The sequence below is a fragment of the Motacilla alba genome, chromosome 15 (genome assembly GCF_015832195.1).
Source record: "Motacilla alba alba isolate MOTALB_02 chromosome 15, Motacilla_alba_V1.0_pri, whole genome shotgun sequence".
Lineage (NCBI taxonomy): Eukaryota > Metazoa > Chordata > Aves > Passeriformes > Motacillidae > Motacilla > Motacilla alba.
Genome location: NC_052030.1, coordinates 309,511 through 329,138, shown reverse-complemented (window position 1 = coordinate 329,138; position 19,628 = coordinate 309,511). Strand labels below are relative to the sequence as shown.

At 52.1% G+C, this 19,628-nt stretch overlaps 1 protein-coding gene across 15 annotated transcripts in view; it reads right to left on the bottom strand.

The window, feature by feature from the left end:
- Positions 1-207: 207 nt before the first annotated feature.
- AIFM3 (apoptosis inducing factor mitochondria associated 3) overlaps positions 208-19,628 on the bottom strand; it is a 56,272-nt gene continuing 36,851 nt past the window's right edge. For 3 of the 15 annotated variants that reach the window (XM_038152556.1, XM_038152554.1, XM_038152555.1), the window contains exons 8-19: positions 17,907-18,019; positions 14,997-15,083; positions 14,286-14,377; positions 12,432-12,562; positions 11,225-11,340; positions 10,833-10,904; positions 10,459-10,522; positions 9,453-9,529; positions 8,615-8,732; positions 7,639-7,737; positions 7,002-7,077; positions 5,599-6,143 (exon numbers count right to left, since the gene is read on the bottom strand). In XM_038152556.1, the coding sequence (XP_038008484.1) occupies positions 5,771-6,143; positions 7,002-7,077; positions 7,639-7,737; positions 8,615-8,732; positions 9,453-9,529; positions 10,459-10,522; positions 10,833-10,904; positions 11,225-11,340; positions 12,432-12,562; positions 14,286-14,377; positions 14,997-15,083; positions 17,907-18,019 (1,418 nt within the window). In that variant the 3' untranslated portion in view covers positions 5,599-5,770. Of the gene's footprint in view, positions 1,999-3,183; positions 3,289-5,500; positions 5,561-5,596; positions 6,144-7,001; positions 7,078-7,638; positions 7,738-8,614; positions 8,733-9,452; positions 9,530-10,458; positions 10,523-10,832; positions 10,905-11,224; positions 11,341-12,431; positions 12,563-14,285; positions 14,378-14,996; positions 15,084-17,906; positions 18,020-19,628 lie in introns of those variants that run through there. The other 12 variants (XM_038152559.1, XM_038152558.1, XM_038152560.1 and 9 more) reach the window with 12 other exon arrangements.

The window sequence follows — 19,628 nt, the reverse complement described above, 5'->3', positions numbered from 1 at the left end:
GGGAAAAGCTCTGCACTGAAACCAGGAGAGACCGACCAGAGATGTGATGGACACTGGTGCATTTCTGCCCAGCCAAGATCTGAAACACTGGAAATACAGGTGAGCTGGACACAGGTGGGAAGTCTCCAGAGCAGAGGTTCTTGAACAACCTGGCCAACATGCAGAGGTGACCCAAGGTCTTGGAAGGAATCAGAACTGACCCAGACACCAAGAATAGTATTGCTTTAATTCACAGGGGGTGAATCAAATTAAAAATATAAATCCTCTTGTTTGGGACTCAGGGTAAAACACTGACTGCTGGGCCAGGAGTTGCCCCCAGAACAAAGCACTGGAGTCTCTCCAAGAGGGACTCTCAAGCCCCACTCTGCTGGGCTGATGGACTCCGGGCTCTGGCTGGCCAGGCCCACTCCTGAGCTGTAGACATGGCTCTTCTTCAGCATGGGGCTGGAGACAGGACACCAGAGCACTAGCATGGTGGGCTGGGAAATGCAGCTTTGTCACTACACTGGGCAAGTGCCAGAGAATGGACAGCCAGAAATGCTCCCTCAGCTGCTTTTCCTCGAGTAACACCTCAGCAACAGCACTGACCCCATGACAGCATTGAGAAGAGATATCCCAAGACTGGCTGGAGGGGTGGCCACCCAGCCAGGGCTGCAGCTGAGCCGTCACCCCTGCAATGCACCCCAGCAATGGGCCCAAGAGCTGCCAGTGCCCCAGCCCAAACCAAGCCCCAGGAGACAGGGAACGAATCCCAGCCCCTCAGCTGCTCCAGGACATGATGGAAATGCTGGGATGGGGACTGATGAGCTCCAGACCCTCAGCACAGACAGGGACCCACCTCCACTGTTGGGGCTGCACAGGACCAGCCTGCACAGCACAAGCAGCAGCTGCACAGAGATCACCCACTGCGATCTCCTGGCCCGCCCTGGGGTGGTGGGCCCCGGGAGAGCTGCGGCAAACGCTGCAGCCATGCGGGAAAGGAGCAGACGTCAGGCTCCGCAGGGACGTGCACCGCAGCTCTGCTGGGAGCAAAGAGAATCTGCAAAGGAGCATCATGCATGAAAGCACAGAAGCAACCAAAGGCTGCTTGTGGGAGTGAGGGACATGCGTGGGGCAGTGGGGCAGACCTGCCTGGGGACCCTCAGCCCTGTGGCAGCACCCAGAGCCACATGGTGCCCATGTCCTCTGCCAGTGCCCAGCCTCACGCTCTCTGTGGGCTGCTTTTCTAGCATTCCACAGCAATTGCAACAGCAGAGCCCCATCCCCAGCCCAGCAGGCACAGAGGAGCTGTGTGAGATCCTCCTGGAAGGTCCCAATGCCAGGTTCATCGAGGTGTCAAAGGGAAATGGCTGAGCCATGGAGCTCCCAGCAGGCCATGGAGCTGCTGTCCCATCTCCCCACGGCGAGTGCAGCATCAGGAGAGCTCAGCCATCCGTGGCTTTAGGTGCCTTTCCCTGTTAGCCACGACATGTCTCCAGTTCTAAAAGAGAGGAAAATGACAGCACTGTGAGGGGTTTCTCAATGTGAGCAGGCAAGTGCTCTTGGTGCGCCTTGGTGCTAGTGCAGTACCTGGTGTCGATCCCAGCAATCAGTGCCTCCTCGGCCCTCACTCACCTGTCACTAAACTGTCCGAAAAGTCACCTGCAGGTCCTCAATTCTGTGTAAAACTGAGTTCAAACATTTTATTTATTTATACTTAAAAGCTGCCCTTCAGCTGAAAATCCATGGAAAGCCACCAAACCCCAGCCAAGCAAGGTCCCAGCCAACAGGATCTGTGCCAGATGTGGCTCCTGGCAGCCCCAGCCCTACCACCCAGCACTGCCCATCATGTGAGGGGGATGCAAAATAAGGACACCCCCCCTGTAACCAGTGTCCCCCCCAACATGGGAATTAGGGATGTGGCCCAGTCAGGGGGGCAGTTGTCCCTCCTGTCAGCCCCTCACATCCAGCACACTTAGGACCCCAAACCGAACGTACTTGCCATGACGGACAAACAGCCTAAAGTTGTGAAAGCAGCAGGAGACAAAGAGAGAAAAGACATTCATGTTTAATCTGGCCTCCTCCAGCCCCTGAGCCCCACCACAGGGCCAGCAGCTCCTCCCCACCCCCAGGACACCCACAAGAGACCACCTCCCTCCCAGCCACAAAGTGGGACACCAGCAACCATTTCCCAATGTGCTGGGGTGATGGCACAAGAAATTCTTCCCTTTGAGGGTGGTGAGACCCTGGCATAGGCTGCCCAGAGAATCTCTGGTTGTCCCATCCCTGGAAGTGTCCAAAGCCAGGTTGGATGGGGCTTGGAGCAATCTAGGATAGCGGAGGGAAGGGGGCAGGGGGTGGAATTGGATGGGCTTTAAGGTCCCTTCCAACCCAAACATTCTGTCATTTTATGAACCCTGTCTCAGCTGAGGGAGCCCACGACGTGCTCCCCATCCCAGGGATGCCCAGGGAGTCAGAGAGACAAAGCTTCCTGGGGATTGGGAGTGCTCCTCTCCCTGAGCTTTTAAAAAGATCTGGTTTTATTCCAGATGTGAAAACACCCCTGGAACAGGGAGCCACATTTCCTCAGCAGCTCTGATTCCCACTCTAAAGGCCTCTTCCCAGCTGTTGTCACCTCCCTGGCATTTGCCTTCCAGCACCCACCCTCAGCACAAAGCTGTGCTCTTTCCTCCACATGGTCTTAAAAACACAGTGAAGGGAGGAAAATATCCTCTGCCTATGAGGCCCACTCCAAGGAACTGGAGGCTGAGACACCACAGGACAGCATCCTGGCACCATCAGCTCCTTGGGCTGGGTTGTGCATAGGGGGTTATGCACAGGCTACACACCCAGCCCCTCTCTGCAGGTCTCCTTGGCTGACTGGGTGCCCAGGTATGCCCCAGCATCAGGCATTGCTTCCTTGATGATGTGCCAGTGCCCAAAGGCAGAGAGCATCCCCATCCCATCCTTGTCTGTGCAAGGATTTGGGTCCTGGTGTTTAAGACAAGCCCCATGTGTGGGGGATGCCAGACCCAGAGGCAGCTGGGAGGCAGCACAGGGGGGATGGAGGAAGCAGAACAGGAAGGGAGATGCAAGAGGGGCATGGAGACGGATCAGTGTGAAAGGCTCAGCTCTGCCCAGCACCCCATGGCTGTGCTTAGCCCCTGCCCTGGCACTGCCCCTTCCCACTGCCTGTCTACTTACTCTACATCGCGCTTCCGGATGGTCCTGCCAGCAGCCAGGACCTCGGCCACCTTGGACACGATGGGGTCGTAGTTCATGCTGGCCACAGCCACCACCTCGTCACTCCTAGGGACGGGCAGAGCAGAGCAGTTAGGGCAGCCTGGACGGCCACAGCTCCACCACCCCAAACCCACCGTGATGGAGAGAAGAGGCAGGCAAAGAGGAGCACCCACTCCAGAGCCAGGCCTGATCCCAAGGCATGAGCACCACAGGGACTGGAACAAGGTGGCTGGAACAAGGATCAGGACAGGGTACAGAGTGGCACAGCAGGCCCCACTGGTCCTACCAATGTCGATGATGATGTCATGAGCATCACTAGGGTGCCTGGGTGATGAAGACAGCTCTGGCACCCTGGCATCTGTGAAAACACCACCAAAGGTAGATCTGATGGTGGATAAAAACCTGGACAACACGAAGGATGCCCAGCTGTGATCCCTGCGCTGCTGCCCTGTGCTGAGGAGTGGAGAGGCAGGTGGTCAGGATTTCCCTGTGGAACAGTCACAGTTGGGATGCTCCACACCCCCTTCCTGATCCCCACCTCCGAAGGGGCAGAGTGCCCCGCTCTGAGCTGCTCCACGGGCATCGGGACACTGGGGTGTCCAACCCCTGCGTCCCACAGCCCCAGCAAGGAACCCCCATGTATATGGGACGTCCAGGCTGGCTGACTGTTCCCCTAGCAGGATCCCAATGCAGCCTCAAAGGTTGAGAGGAAAACAAATTGAGAGTTCCCAAATTCCTCTCAAAGGTTGAGAGGAAAGGTTGAGAGGAGGGAGAAGGAAGAGGATGTAAAACTGCTGGAGGAGCTTTGGCTAAAGGTCACAGGCTAATGAGAAGGGCAGTTCTCGTTTGGGGTTTGCCAAGGTCAATCCAAGTGTAAACCTTCAAAGCCTGACCATGAAGAGATAACTGAATGCACAATGTGAGATCAGGGAAGATGTGTGGGTAAGATTTTAAACTCTGGTGATATTGTTGAATAAACTAAAAAGTAGAAGCACCCACTAAACCAAGATCTGCTCTTAAATCGACTGCCAAAGAGCTCTGGGATCAACAGAGCAAAGAGCAGCTGGGGTGGGGAGGGATATATGCCTAATTCCCAGGAAAAGGAGAGCAAAAGCCATGTTTCAGAGGACACTTCAGCCCAGTGCAGCCAGGGGAGTTAAAGCCATCTCTCACATCTGTCTACAAAGCCATGGGGCAGCTCCATCACAGACTGTTTCAGAAAACTCCCATTCCTAAATAAGCTCATGGCAAATAAAGGAGAGCAGTTTCCTGAGCAGAGCCAGCTCCAAGCTGGGAAACACAAAGTGGTTGGAGAGAGCTACCCATCAAAACCAGGGGGAGATGTGCTGTTCCAAGCAATGAATAACCAGGGTGTGCAGGGAACCAGAAGGTGTGCTACCACCAGCTGCCCACTGGCTCAGCCTCAGACCCAAAGGGGCCAGCCAGGAAGGCAGATGCAGCCCAAACATTTCTGTCAGCAGGACATAGGGCAGCTGCTCCTTTTGCAAAACAGTTCATGAGGTGCTGGTGAGCTGGAGCACCCTGCATCAGCAGTGGCTTTTGAACTCTTTGTCAGACAGATGGGGAAAGCCAGGAGGAATCCCTCTTTTTTAAAAGGTCCTCAAAGGTAACAAGAATTCCCATCCTGAACCTGGGATGTGGAGCAATCAGAAGTCTTTGTGAAGACTGAGGGAAGAGGGAAGCACAGTGAATGTGTCTACATGGTCTTCCCTTCTTCTGCAGTGTTCAATGTAACAGAGGTGGGGAACTGTGAAGAAGACAACCACAGCAATTCCAGCAATTCCCTGGCCTCCAAGATCCTAGGGGCAGGAGGACATCAGTCTGTTGTCAAGGCAGTGTCCCATGGGGACATCTGCAGAGTGCTGTCCCCTATGCCTCCCAGCACAGGGCCAATTATTGGCCTCTACACGGCTCTGACAAAACTGCTTTCCTCAAAAACTTCCTCAAAACTGCTTTTCCTTCAAACTCTGGGGCAGAAGAAGCCTCATTGTGAAAGCCAATGCTGAGGACAGGCTGTAGGAGCAGGAACCACCAGTGGAGGACCAGGAGGAGAAGAGTCCAAACACAGGGTGGGCACAGCAGAAGAAAGCAGGAGGAAATGGTCAGCTTGGGACTGTCCTCAGTCCAAAAAGCATTAGCACCAACAAGAAGAACCACCACCAAAAAAGAAAGAAATGCTCCAGCAGCCTCTTACAGGCAGGGAGCCAAGCAGTGGGGGACACTCTGGCTGACCCCAGCAGCCAGTGCTTCCCAGTACCTCCGGATCTCAGCATGGAATGCAGTCCTGGTACCCACACGCCAGCTCCGGGACACCCTCCTGGGTGGCAGAACAACACAGCACTCAGCAGGGACCTCCAGGGCTGCCCACCAAGCCCAGGTCCCTGGCAGCCCCTGTCCCTGGCAGCCACCATGCACACGGAGCGTGGGGCCCTGGCGTGGAGCAGGGATCATGCAGCTTGTGCAGGGCGTTCCCTTTGAACAGCCTCCTCAGATGCTCAATGAAAGCAACCTGATGTTTCCTTTCAAATTAGGGTTGGCATAAAGAGATAAAAGGCTCTTGTGTGGAAAGGCTGCAGGAGGGGAACATCCCCACAGCAGCTCTCCCCAGCCTTGGCACACACCCACCCCTTTTGGCAATTTTGGCCAAGGTTCCAGCACACTCTGAGCTGTGTCCAGTGTGCAAAGGTCCCTGGGTGCCAGCTGGAGCCCCATCCCTGCAGCAGGTGTTCACCCAAGGTGTGCAGGTACCGGGGAGAGGAGGGTGAGCCCTGGGGATTCCCAGGGTGATGCAGTGAGCCCCATACCTCTTCAAGCCCCATGCACACATCCACCACCAGGCTCCATTCTGAGCGACAAGGGCAAGGGGGCCACCCTCAGGGCGGGAGAAGGCATGGGGTACACTGGAGATGGGACAGAGGGACAGTGAGATGATGTCTGCAGGGCCAGACCTGCCTCCTGTCCTGAGCTCCCTCCTGACCCCTGCCTGCATGCTGCTGCCAAGTGGTTTGACAGCTGAGCTGGGCAGCCCTTTGCTCCCCTCGTTTCCCTCTCCCTGTCCTTAATATCACAAAGCACTTGGAGAAACCCTTCTGGTTCCAGCATGAGGATGCTCTGTGGCCACTGGTTTCACACTGGGATGGACAAAGGAAACAGAAGAATAAACAGCAGCAAATATGTTTGGGATAAATTCATGGTGCACTGACTTTCCAGTCTAAACAGCCAGCATGGCTCCAGAACAGCTGAGGCAGCACATCCCAGCTGCCAACACATCTCAAGAACGCATTCCCAGGTAGGGTCCCAACCTGGGGGAGAGCTGGGTTTCACTACAGATATAACAAATCTCTCGAGTTCCTTCAAACCTTCACAGCTTGTGATAGACAGAAGAGTTTTTGAGCTCAATTTGTCAAACCAGAAGCAGAAACAGTGATGCTTGAGCACTCTGCCAGCACTGGTCACAAATCATTAAAATGGTGTTTAGATGGGAAGGAAATATTTGACAGGAATTGCCAGAAGAAGCCATCGTCTGCTCACAGAGATTATGAGGGCAAAGGGCAGAGACACCAGGCCCAAAGACTAGTTTAACTTGTTGTACAATCAGAACATCATTTCTCCAGGGCCTTGTATACGTGTTCCAGAAACTCATTGTGCAGAGGTGAACAAAACTGACTGACAGAAGCTCTGGCAGAACTATTTTCCAGCCTAGCAGAGTAATCTCAGATGAATGTCTATGTAGGAATATGGACAAGAAAAACACTTACTTGGTATAAAATGCCACAAACTTCAGTTCATCTAAATCTCCCTGAATGACAACATCATCGAATCCTTCCCCATGGCCTGGAAGGCAAAGAAGTCAAATCAGCAGCAATTCCTCCAGATCCAGCTCTAAGACAGGGTGTTTCATGCCAGCACTACGTAGAGAATGTCCTGAAGTGACCAAGGGAGCAGCACCAGGAGATGCAGGTACCGAAACCCACAGAATCACAGGAGTTTTGGGTTGGAAGAGGCCTTGAAAACTACCTTGTTCCCACCCTCTACCATGGGCAGGGACACCTTCCACTACCCCAGGTTGCTCCAAGCTCTGTCCAACCTGGCCTTAAACACTTCCACGGATGGGGCAGCCACAGCTTCTCTGGGCCACCTGTGCCAGGCCCTCACCACCCTCACAGGGAAGAATTACTTCCCAATATCTAATTTAAGTCAGTCCTGTTTAGAGAAGTGCACTTCGTGGCAGAGGGGTTTCAGAGGAGACACTGAAGCTCTCCGGAAGCCAGGCAGGGAGCAGCCCTGTGGCAGAGGCTGGTGGGGAGGGTTCACAGTGAAGGAGGTGACCCTGGCTTCTCCATCCCAGGACCCTCCACCAGCAGGGAGTCCCAGCAGCCCCAGGGAGCCCCTTACCCGCATATCGGATGCTTTTGCCAAACAGAGCTGTCCACAGGTAGGGGACAGTGCTGATCTCCGTGCCATGGGCCAGCATGTTCAGCGCGGCGATGCGGCCTGCCAGAGAGCACAGGGATGGGGCAGCTGCCACACCAGGGCAAGCTCCATGCCCTGCCCTCGGCACACAGTGCCAACACCAGTGGTCACACAGTACAGGGGAGCCAAAAACTGCTGCTGAGAAAACCCACACAACAACCAGGGCAAAGCAGGAAGCACACGAGGATGGCTCAGACTCCTTCCCGTGGTGCATCTCCTACTTGTCACCTCCACTGCCATGAGCCATGAGACTCTTGCCCCCCAACCTGAGCAATAGTGACAGGGCTGAAAGCGTGCTGAGCTCCTACCTCGATGGGGATGGGATGGACAAACCCTTGGAGAGCTGTTGGGGTATGGTCCTTGCTGCAGAAACATATCTGGGCATGGGAGAGGTGTCCAAAGGCTGAATTTGGAGCTGTGGTTCCAAAACCTCTCACCCAGAGCACAGGAAACCTCCCAGTGAGACTGTGGCCATGAGGGCAGCCCATCACACCAGGGGCTCCAGGCTGAGGAGAGGTGAGAAGGGCTGGAGCTCAGCTGAACACCCCCAGCCAGCCTGGCAGCGTGGGAAGCCAGCTGGGAACCTGAGCCCAGGCTGGCATCAGGATGTGAGCTCCTAAGAGTCCTGGGGCCAGGAATGGAGCAGGCTCCTGCAGCAGTGCCAGGGAGCAAAGGGAATGTGGGAGAGCCGGTCCCTGGGCTCCTCTGTGCCCGTGATGAGGCATTGTTAGGCAAAGCTTGGCAAGAATGCTGACAGATGAAGGCATAAGATACACATGCTTCAAAATGTTCAATACAACCACCCAGTCTCTCTGCTGGCTGTTGTCTCATTCTTGCCCTGGAGGGTTTGGAAATTTCCTGAGAATCCAGAAAAGCCTATTTTCTGCAAAGTACCTACCATGCATGTGGGCCATCTGCCAGTGGGGGACGTTCACCTTCTTGTTATTCCTCAAGGCCAGTGGAAATGTGACAGCATCTCCAGCAGCAAAGACCCCTGGGATGTTGGTCTGCATCATCTGCAGGGGGGAACAGAGGTGGCGTTAGTGGGGTTTGCACCTTCACTTTCAAATGAGAACACACATGCAGGGACCCGCAGTATCCCCCAGCCAGTGGGTTATCCAGAAAAAAGACACATGGACTGGTGTCCTGGAGCTTCTCTCAGAATTCTGGGGTTTGTTGGTGTTGGCTGATAGAGCGCAGCTTATGGCAGGGATGGGCACTGCACGGCTCTGAGCCCCAGCCCCCTGGCATGCTCCTTTGCCCAAGGCACCAACACCCCCCAGCTCCTCCCATCGCAGTCACTGGTGGTGGGGAGAGAGGATGAGATCCTTTAGGATCCTTGAAAAGATGTATCTGTCTCAATTCTTTCCCCTCTAAATATCCATACCCCTCCAGGACAGCTCAGAGCCAGACCCAAGCCAGAGCACCCAGGTCTGGGGTTTGCACACCCCCACTTGCAGAGGGGTTTCCCGGGCACTCCTGGTGATGCTTCCAGAATTTCACCATCTCACAGAATATCCTGGGATGAGGGCAACCACAAGGGTCATCGAGTTCAATTCCAGGCCCTGCACAGGCCAACCCAAAGAATTTTAAAATTCCAGTTCTGCAATCTTGGCAGATAAAATGCCATGAAAAGCCCACGTAGCAGCAGTTTGGAGCCCCAGGGAAGCTCAGGGATCAGAAGAGCTGACCCAGCTCCCCTGCTCTCCCTCCCACAGGGGCTGCCCCGGGCTCACCTTGTTGACCACGATGAAGCCCTTGGAGTCGATGTTGATGCCGCTCTGCTTGAGGAAGCCTGTGGCTGGGACTGCACCTGGGGAAGCCAAAGGCTGCTGCTGCAGTGCCCCGTGTTCCACAGCCCTGGGAGCTGACCCTGAGCCTCTCCCCCTGCCAGGACAGGGGGGCTGCCCCCAGGGACAGGCAGCAACTGCTCTGGGAGTGTGGGGCAGGGCCAGGTACCCGACAGAGCCCCCACTGCAGCAGCCTCTGGCCCCTCAGGATCCCTGTCCTGCCCAAGCCAGCACTGTAACATGCCCTCTGCCCTTTTCTACTGCTAAGAGATCATTTTCAATTTCATTCTCTTTTACAGATATTTTGAAAAAAATTATATTTAAAAGGGAACCTTCAAGCTCCCAGCCAGGGCTCTTCAGCCTCCCCCAAGTCTGTGCATTTCCTTCACCTTCCTCCTCCATTTTTAATTTTTTTTTTACCTCCAGCCTTTTCACAAATCAGAGTAGTCAATAAAAACAACAAAACCAGAATTAAATTAATTCTGTGATTCTTCCAATCCACAGCATTTTGAAGAGGGAAGGAAAGGCAATTTCCCCCCATCGAGTGTAAAGGAGAAATATATCATTTTCTCTGGGATATTTTACTTTATAGTATGGGATACATTTTTGATTGCTGTCAGCACCAATTAAAAAGAAAAAAACCACATTAAAAATTCAGTTTGGGGAAGATTTAATAAAAAGCAGCTTGAGAGCATGAAACTGCTTTAAATGTTTGGGTTTTTTTTCTCAAAAAAATGTATTACTTCCAAAATATATTTTCAGTTGCATTTAGTGGTGGGGGCTCTAGAAATCCCTTTTTTAGCTATGCAGACTCATGCGTGGTAGTGCAGCAGGGCTGGCAGACCACTGCCAGTACCCCTGAGCACCCAGCCCCAGTGACCTCCTGCTGCCACATCCCCTCCAGCTCCTCCTCTGCCCTGCCTGGCTGGCTCTGCACGCACACAGCCCTTACCAACACCCACGACACAGACGTCAGCACGCAGCACCTTCCCACTCTTCAGCACAACCTCCTTCAGCTGCAGGAGACACAAGGGGCGGGGGCACATCGCAGTTATTTTGGGGACAAAACCCCTTTGTAGCAGCTGGAAGCCAAGCTGGCAGCTCACCTCGTTTGTGAAATGCAAACTGACCATAATTCCTTAGAAAAGCAGTGGGAGGTGAGTGGGAGCAATGAAGTCACCCCACACACCACACTGGCATACATTTGCTCCTGGGGGCCAAAGCCAGCAACACGAATTTCAGGGGATAGGAAAGAAGGGAGAGCAAAGCCCCACGAGGGAAGGGAATGCCACAGCAGTTCCCCAGGGAGCCCCTGCCAGCACTCACCTTCCCCTCCTGCTCCCGCAGCTCCGACACCTCTGTCTGCATGTAGAACTTCACCCTGTTGTTCTCAAACATCTGCACGGGGGACACAGGACAGAGCAGGGGACATCAGGACCCTGAGCCACCCTGGTCCTGTTGTCCTACGCTGCCATGCCCACCCTGTAGGCTCATCCCAAGCTGTACTGCTGAGGGGGTCAGCATCCCCACACTCCCGACACGGCACTAGAAGGTGCTCCATAGCACACGGACCATGACAGGGAAAATCAGCCCGTTCTCACTGACTGCTGCCATCACAGCTTCGTCCATAAATGTGAAGTAAATTAATTAGTGCAGTAAGTGAAACAAGCAGAACCTGCTCTGTTACCAACCCCCGCTGGAGGGGAAAGCAAGGTCACCTTCATGACAGCACGGCCAACCCTCTCCCCAAAGAACTTCTTGAAGGGGACATGCTCCAGCTCCACCAGGGACACCGAGTGGGCCCTCTCCGCAAGGTAGGCAGCCACCTCCATCCCTAGGGAAGAGAAGCAGGTGCAAACAGCCACGTGAACCCAGCCAGCACTGCTCTGTGGCCCTGGCTGCAGACAGGAGCAGCCTCACCTGCTCCGAATGGGGAGGCTGGAGCTGCACTCCGGGGTGACTCAGGGAGCCACCAGGCCTGATCACACCAGGACTCACACCCATTCAGGTGCTCTTAGATGTAGGGTTTAAAGACCAAAGGGAGGAACTAGCCAGGAAACCCCAAAGTGCCCTGGGAAAACCGTGGAACAAGGGACCTCAGCCAAGGGAAATCTTCCTCCTACGGCTGGGACAACCTCAGCTGTGGTCTGAAAACTACTCTTGGGAGTAGCTGTTTTCTCCCATCAGAATGGTAGAATTTTGGTGCTGGAAATTACATGAGAACCTCCACCAAAACATCTTCTGTCCATGGGGGTTTATTGGAAATGAATCTTTTCGATGACCTGCAGTTTGCAATTGTCCCCCCACACCACATGCTTTTCTGTAGATCATATTGATTCAACCATGAAAACAAGTTTATCTTTTATAAAAGAAGAAAAACAAATCATTAATATCTTGTAATAAATTCACTGACTAATAACCATTTATGTTTAAGGCTTGCAGGATCCACTCTTATTTCGTTAGGACCTACAATAATTTTGTTGGAACCATATCAAGCAAAAAGAAGAGTCATCAAGAAACAAGATTTCCCCTGTGCATTTTAAAAAGTCACCACACTACTAAAATGTAAAAGAGAAAAAGCCCACAGGCTCCCACCCACTAACAAGGCTCTCCTGACTGAAGCCAACTCTAGACACAACAGATTTGGACATTTGGACCCACATGAGCACCAGTACTTGTCTTGTCATGTGCTTTTCAGACTTTGACAGCAATATCTATGCCCACACCAGCCCAGCCTCTTTGAAAAATCAATTTCTCTGGAAATGTCCTTACACACACCTGGGGCTGGAGGTTGGACTACCCTAGGTCCAATTTCATGGGGGTGTTACCTCCAAGTGGGCAGTGACAAACTGGGCAAAGGGCTTTACCCACCCGCAGGCAGGGGTGGAGAGCTGGGACAGGGACACAGGCCAGGCAAGCACTCACCCAGGAAGGATGCTCCCACGATCACAACATTCTTGCTCGTGGCCAACTTCACCACACGATTGGCATCTTCGGGTGTCCGGATGTTGAAAACATTTTCCATCTCCTTACCCTTGCAGCTGAGAGTTTTGGGCCTGAAAAACACTGAGGGTGATACAGCTGCTTTTCTCAACTCTTTGTGGTTCAGTGCCCAGTCAGGACTGCAGACACTCCTTCCGGGGCTCCAAGAACATTCTCAATTTTCATTTTTCCACCTTTCTCTGGGCTGGAGAAATCACATGGAAAAACCCAGATGCTGGTGGCCAGTGGTAGAGCAGGGGATGCTGAGCAGCCACCCCAGACCCCACCGTGGACTGGTGCACCCACAGGTCCAGGGGAGCTCCTTGCTGGGGCAGTGCAGCCAGCACAGGACAGGCATTGCTTTACAAGCCTATGCTCAATTATTGGCATGTCACAAATTTTTTAGAAGCTTAATGGGACACAGAAAACTCACTCTGTCCTCCAGCAGTACTTTGGAGCCAGATATTGAAAGTTTGATAAGGCTCTGCAGAGGTAGGCTACACTCTCCATTCCCAAGGGCACACTGCTGATGCTGTAGCAGCTGAACTGTGCCCTCCCCAGGCACTTACTGTAGCACATATATTTTTAAATATCTCGCCCCTGCATACCTGACTCACATCTGGAAACAGGACAGAAGCACCTAAATAATTTAGGTACCCTAAAAAACCCAGTGTACCTGGAGCTTGTGCATGAGGATTTTGAAATTATTGCCAAAGGTTTAATCCTCTTTTGAACCTAATTGGTTGGCTGGTGCACATGGCATTTTCGCTGTGATCCTGAACACCTAGCAGCAGCTATTCACTCCTTGTGGCACTGGCTGTGACTGGTGGCACTTTGGTTTCCAGCGCGAGTCCCTGCTTTGGCTGATCTAGCATTCCTTCCCCAGATGATGAATTAAGCAGGGGCTGCATTTCTCCTAGTTCATTTTATGGCTTGATGTAAGGAACACAAGGAGGGGGAGCCAGGATGCCTCATTTTCAGCTTAAACTGCTGATTTTGACAAACTTTCAACCGCAAACAAACTGATCCATGACTTCCAGGGCACAAGTGACAACAGCAATCCAGAGTGATGCTTGGCATCCCAGCACATCAACGCCACCTCTCCCTATGGCTGGACCAGGTTCAGTCCTGAACATTCTTATTCTGGGGCCAAGGGTCCCAAAGGGTCTGTTAGAATGGAGCAACAGCAACACATAATTAAGGCTTCAACAGCAAAGTGTTAAGCCTTAATTGCTGAAAAAGATCTTAAAGGTTGGCAGAAAATGAAAGATGGAAATTCAGAGGGATGAATTATCTGGTTGTCAGGGTTGAGTGTTATCAAGGAGTGAAAAGAAGAGCAATATGGCAAAAATGCCCTCTAAAAGAATTAGGATACTTCCACTTGGCAGCTTTTGTTAAAGAAAATATGTTCAAGGTCCTGGTACCACCCCTGGAAGTGTCCAAGGCCAGGTTAGATGGGGCCTGGGGCAACTTGTTCTAGTGGAAAGTGTTCCCTGTCCACAGCAGGGGTGGGTCTGGATGAATTTTAAGATCCCTTCCAACACAAACTCTTCTGTGATTCTGTGATTCTGTAATATATGATGTAGATATATATGAAATAGATGATATATAGATGTAGATGTAGATACATACCAACATTTCCAATATCTTTCGTGTTCCTTGACTTTTCCATACTCAAACAAATTCAGTGTTTAAATTCACTTGCCACATTTCACCCCTTATCCCCAGGCATTAGCGCCTCACATCCTCAGATAAAACAGTTTCTCTTGATCTTTAAGATGTTTGTCTGAAGCTTACGTGTTTCCCGTTGCTATCAGCAGCTTGTTGTATTCCATCTTAAACCCATCCTTGAACACAGCTATCTTGCTCTTGACATCCACAGCCGCCACCTAAAATCATTCCTAAATAACGTTAAGGGAAGAAATCCCAGATTTTCACCAAGGTCCCAGCCCAATCAACTTGTCTGTCAGGTTTTGGTCCTCCATGTCAGTTTAGTTTAGTTTGGTTGCTTTTAGTTAGTCTGTTAGTTTTAGTCCCCCCATGTCCACAGCTTGGCCAACCCACACCTTAAATATTCCTAGTTGCCTTTTCACAAATCCTTGAAGGTCTCCCAATATAAATAAAATAATAGGGAGAAATATTTAAGCCACCATTGTCTGCACTGTTTGAAGGCTGATTATCCTTATCAGATGGCACCTGGCTCCCCAGATCCACGTGAGGAATGGCAGTAACACACGATGGTCACCACAGACAGCCACACCATGGTCATGCCCAGAGTGCCCTTCCTCCCACAGGAGCTTTGTGTTTTGGACACAGGAGCTGTGTTTTGAACAAGCACAGGCAACCTGCACTCTGGGGCAAAAAGAGGGGCTGGGGGAGACCCAACATTCACACAGTGGCATCCAGTGAGCCAAGAACAGAGACAGCAGCCACATTCCCTAAATACAGCCTTTGCATACCAGCACTTTCCTTCAGGCACACACAGGACTCACACAGGACTCTCCTTACCTGCATTTCAGTCAGGACTTCGATGTCATAGGTGCAGAAGAACTCCTTGGGTCGCAGGGCAATCTGCTCGGGGTGGGAATCCATTGACTGCAAAAAAAAGCCATTTTTCTTTCAGCTGCTGTGGATTGAACAGGTGAGTAGAGAAATGGCTGCTAGCAGCACAAGTCAGCACTTGCTGCATAGCTTAAGGGAATGGTTCTTCAGGGCTGGAATGAAAGCCTTGTTCAAGTAGGAGCTGTCACAAGAGGTTGGTCTGGGCTCTGGTGCCTTCTCTGCCGGTGTGGCTTGGGGCTGGTGCTGAGCAGCTCAGGCAAGATCTCAGCAAGTGCTCCAGTGCATCAGCAAAGCAGACACAATTGCAGCCCCTCCCAGCACACACAGGTTCACAGGAGAAGAGAAAACAGGTGGCAAGGCCCTGGAACAGGCTGCACAGGGAAGCTGTGGCTGCCACATCCCTGAGCGTGCTGGACTAGAGCAAAACCTGGTCCAGTAAAAGGAGTAAAAACCACAGCAGGAGGTGGCACAGGATGACCTTTAGAAGTCCCTTCCAACTCAAACCATTCTATGATTTTATTTGGAAAACAGCCAGTTACCAGGGCAAATGCAAGCTAGAAGAGCAGTAAGAACAAGCAGCATTGACACACCAGGATACACTTTCAAAAGCACCCAAGTTATGCTACACAAGTTCCATTCGACGCTGAAGCAAGGGGGTGAGGCCCATATCTGCACATCTTCAGCTGCAAGATAAAGGTTCATGCTTTTCCCAGCCTTCCCTGATCACTGGGGTGAGATGTACATCTTCTTTACACACAGGGTTGAGCCCAAGCTCATCTGTGCTCCTGGCTCTGTGGACACAAGCTCAGACTCAGGCTGAGAACAAGCTGAGCATCAAGTGGCCCATGGGGTGTGCAGGCTGCCCATGTGTCCCTCCCTCTGCAGCAGAGCAGGAACAGGCAGGGGTGCCATGGTCAAGCCCTCCTGTGGTCACACAGTGCCCAGCAGCAGCATCTGCTCATGCCACACAGTGATGGTGTTTGGGCTTGACCCAGGAGCAACAGCGGATGCAGGAATCAAGGGCTTTGCTATTCACCCATGGAGATGGATGTGCAAGCTCCTTCTCCAGGGAGGTGGCCTGGTCAGGGGCTGGAGCAAGCCCAATAGGAACAAGCCCTTACTCTGACTTCAGACAATGTTCTGCTCAGGAGAGACTGGTGTCATGCGACTCGAGGCAGGGGCAGGGTCATACAGGTTTCATTGCACATTCTTTGAATACTCCACATTTACAGAAACACCTGAGCCCTCTGTGACAGTGTGCAGGAAGGGCAAAGCACAACAGCACACAACCACCATGGCTTTTGCTGCTGCTTGGAGCTCGGGGGACAGCAACAGAGATGTGGCAACACACAGGCCATGGTCCAAAGGAGACAAAGGGAAACAGCTCGGCAGGACCTGGGGACAGACTGATAACAGGCATTCAGCAGGGCAGAGGAAGAGCACTGCTGCAGTTTCAGGGAGCAAGAGCTGTGCTCCTTACAGAGCTAGCAGCGGCACTCCTTCTCCAGTGGCACTCCTTCTCCAGTGGATTGTACAGGTGTAGTTCCACACACAATAGGATTAAGAAAAATTCCATTTTTCCCTACCCTCTTCCCAAAAATTCTGCCTTCTCTTCTATGGGCTTTGTGCACCTTTCAAAAGCAACCACAGCCAGAGGTGTTCAGTGGAGGATTTAACAAACCGTGTACAACATCTCTGGCATGTGAAATGTTCTTACTATTTAACAGCAAGAAGAAGAGCCAGTCTGAGACTCACACATGGGGATAAGTGTTTGGAAGAGCTGGCTGGCTGGGAGAGGGACTCTCAGATTCTCCGAGCTCCTCAGCACACCCCCTGTGATGCTGGGATGCAGGTAGCAGGCAGCTGCTCTTCACCCCAGGCAGGACTTACAGAAATGGCCTGAATGCTCCCAAAAAGCCATGTGCCTACCTTTGAAAAACCCTTTTTTTGGGTGCTGGAAGATGCTATGATTGTGGTAGTCCGCATGGGTAAGCATTCCTGCCGTGAGGATGAACCCATAGTTCACCTTATGTTATCTTCAGGATCCAAGGTCAAATGCTGCTGTCCAACTTGAGCTGCTGTCTGACATCAAAGAAGGCTCAGGAATCAGCAGCAAAAAAATCTGATTAAAGATCATCCTGTGTCTATAAACTGGAATGCAAAATGGGATGTGTGCCAGAAAAAGCAACCCTTGCCCTTCCATCAAGTTATCAAGCTGTGATGACAGCTGAGAATCACCATAATTACTGCACAGAGCATCCCTGGGCAGCAGGAAACAGAGACTAATAAAAAGACAACACCATTTTCTCACATGCTCCACTTCATTGCCTTAAATATTTTTGATCCAGAAACACTTTAGGAAGACCCATCCAGGTACAAGCTGGCTAAGAGAGCTACCGTTACATCCATGGAAGAATCATCCTATGGATCATGGAATGGTTCGGGCTGCAAGGGACTAAAGGCCCATCTCATTTCAATTTGCAGGGACACCTTCCACTAGACTAGATTGTTCCAGCCCCAATGTCCAATGTGGCCTTGGGCACTTCCAGGGATCCAGAGGTAGCCACAGCTGCTCTGGGCACCCTGTGCCAGGGCCTCAGCACCCTCACAAGGAAGAATACCTTTGTTTTTCTGTTGGAGTAATCTTAATTTAGTCTGAACAACTCCTTCTTTGTGTTTCATATTTCAGTCCCAAAGAGGGAAGAAAATTCAAGTGAAACAGAGACAGGAAGACTAATGAAACAGAACCTTGCTGCTGCCATGAGTAATAGTGGGGAAAGACCCTAGAGCAAATTTTAAAATTGGGGAGCAAACTTTAAAACTGGGGAACTGTGGCATACCCAGAGCGATACAAACCTTACTGAGCTTCGGTCTGTCATAGGGCAAGTGTCTGTCCATGGTGCACATCACAATCCGGTCAGAGAAACCCTCCTGGCGCAGGGTCTCTGCACAGACCAGCCCTGCTGCCCCTAAGGGAGAAGGAGACCAGTGACAGCCATGTGCATGTGGCCCTGTGAGGTCTGTCCCCTTTTCTGCTAAACCCACTGAGGCTGGCTCCAAAACCACCTCCTCCACCAGCTCTGGCCTCACCTCACAGCCTCTCCCAGCTCAAACACTCACACGGGAAGCCGGCTGGAGCAGATGCATGAGGCAGCAGAAGGGACGCTCTGTCTATGGACCATGACATTAATCCTCTTGTCTGTCCCTACACTGTCACAAACACACCAAGAGCATACCTGAGGAGTGCTGCTAAAGCCTGAAAACTCTAACTCCAGGGCATAAGCAGCCACTTAGAACCTTGGACTTCTCTAGTCAGAAAAGGGTCTGCACACCCTGCTCCTGGTGAATTTGTGGCCAAGCACGGAGTGTAGGAAGTCCTCCCTTCTCCATGGCCAAGGTGTTGGTTGTGTGACTCACTGCAGAGCATTTTCCATGCTATTTCTTTAAGGGTTTTTTTTTCACTTGTTCCAATCACAGAAAAAAACTTGTTAAATCAATCAAAAAGCTGCCTTGGGACATGCTGTCCCACCGCAGCCAGGCAGCCAGGCTGGCACATTCCTTTTTCCCTGGCTGAACTGGTGAGACTGGAGAGCTTAGGTGGGAAGTCTGGAGTCTCTTGTCAGCCAAGGAAGCCTCACTCCATGCTAAGTGTTTTTAGGGCCACAAATTCTGCAACACCACAGAGAGAAGATGGACCTGGACCATATGGTTTGGTCCATCAACAAGACACTCCCACCGATGGAGCTGGGGGACAGTGGAAGAAGAGACAGGCAGGTGGACATTGTGTGGATGCTGCCAGCAGCAGCCTGAGCCAGAGCTGACATTGTGCTGATTTCAGGATGACCCTCACATGAGCAAGGGACTGCAGTCAGTTGCTCCCAGCTCTGCTGGGCATGGCTGGATCTCAGTCCCTGACACAGGGCTGGATGGGCAGTCTTTCCCCAACACTTTTTCCCCACAAATCCAGCCTTGAAATCTCCTTTGGTGTCCACCAGAATAGACTCTGGTCTTTAACAGACGTGTAAATTTATCTGGTAAAGCCTGAGAAAGTTTCCTCAGCAGTGGCTGATGCTGTCTGTGCAGTGACCTCGCTGAGGATTGTGACACCTGCCCAGACCTGCTGCACACCAGGATATTCCAGCTGGCCTCAGGCAGCAGTATGTCCCACCCTGGCATACAGTCAGCAATCAGCAAGGGCACACGGAAGGGAAAAATGTCACCCAGCAGCATGGGAAAAGCCAGTTAAGCTGGTTTTCCCTCTGCTCAGACTGTGGGATGCACCTTAGGTGATCCCAGTTTGATGATCCAATATCCGGCTTGGATCTGGTGACCTTGAGACTCGAGTAAGAACAACCCAAATGCCAGGAGTAGATGATTCCTCCCAGCCCCAGGAGCAGAAGCTCCTGTCCTCCTCCCACCCTCCAGCCCACCCCAGCATGGCCCATCCTTGGCATCGAACCCATTCCAGAAACTTGGTAGAGACACTTCACCCCATCACTGCCATTTCTACAAAAATGGCAACACACAAGTGGAGCTGGGACAAGAGAAAAGGGAAGGGAAGGGAAGGGAAGGGAAGGG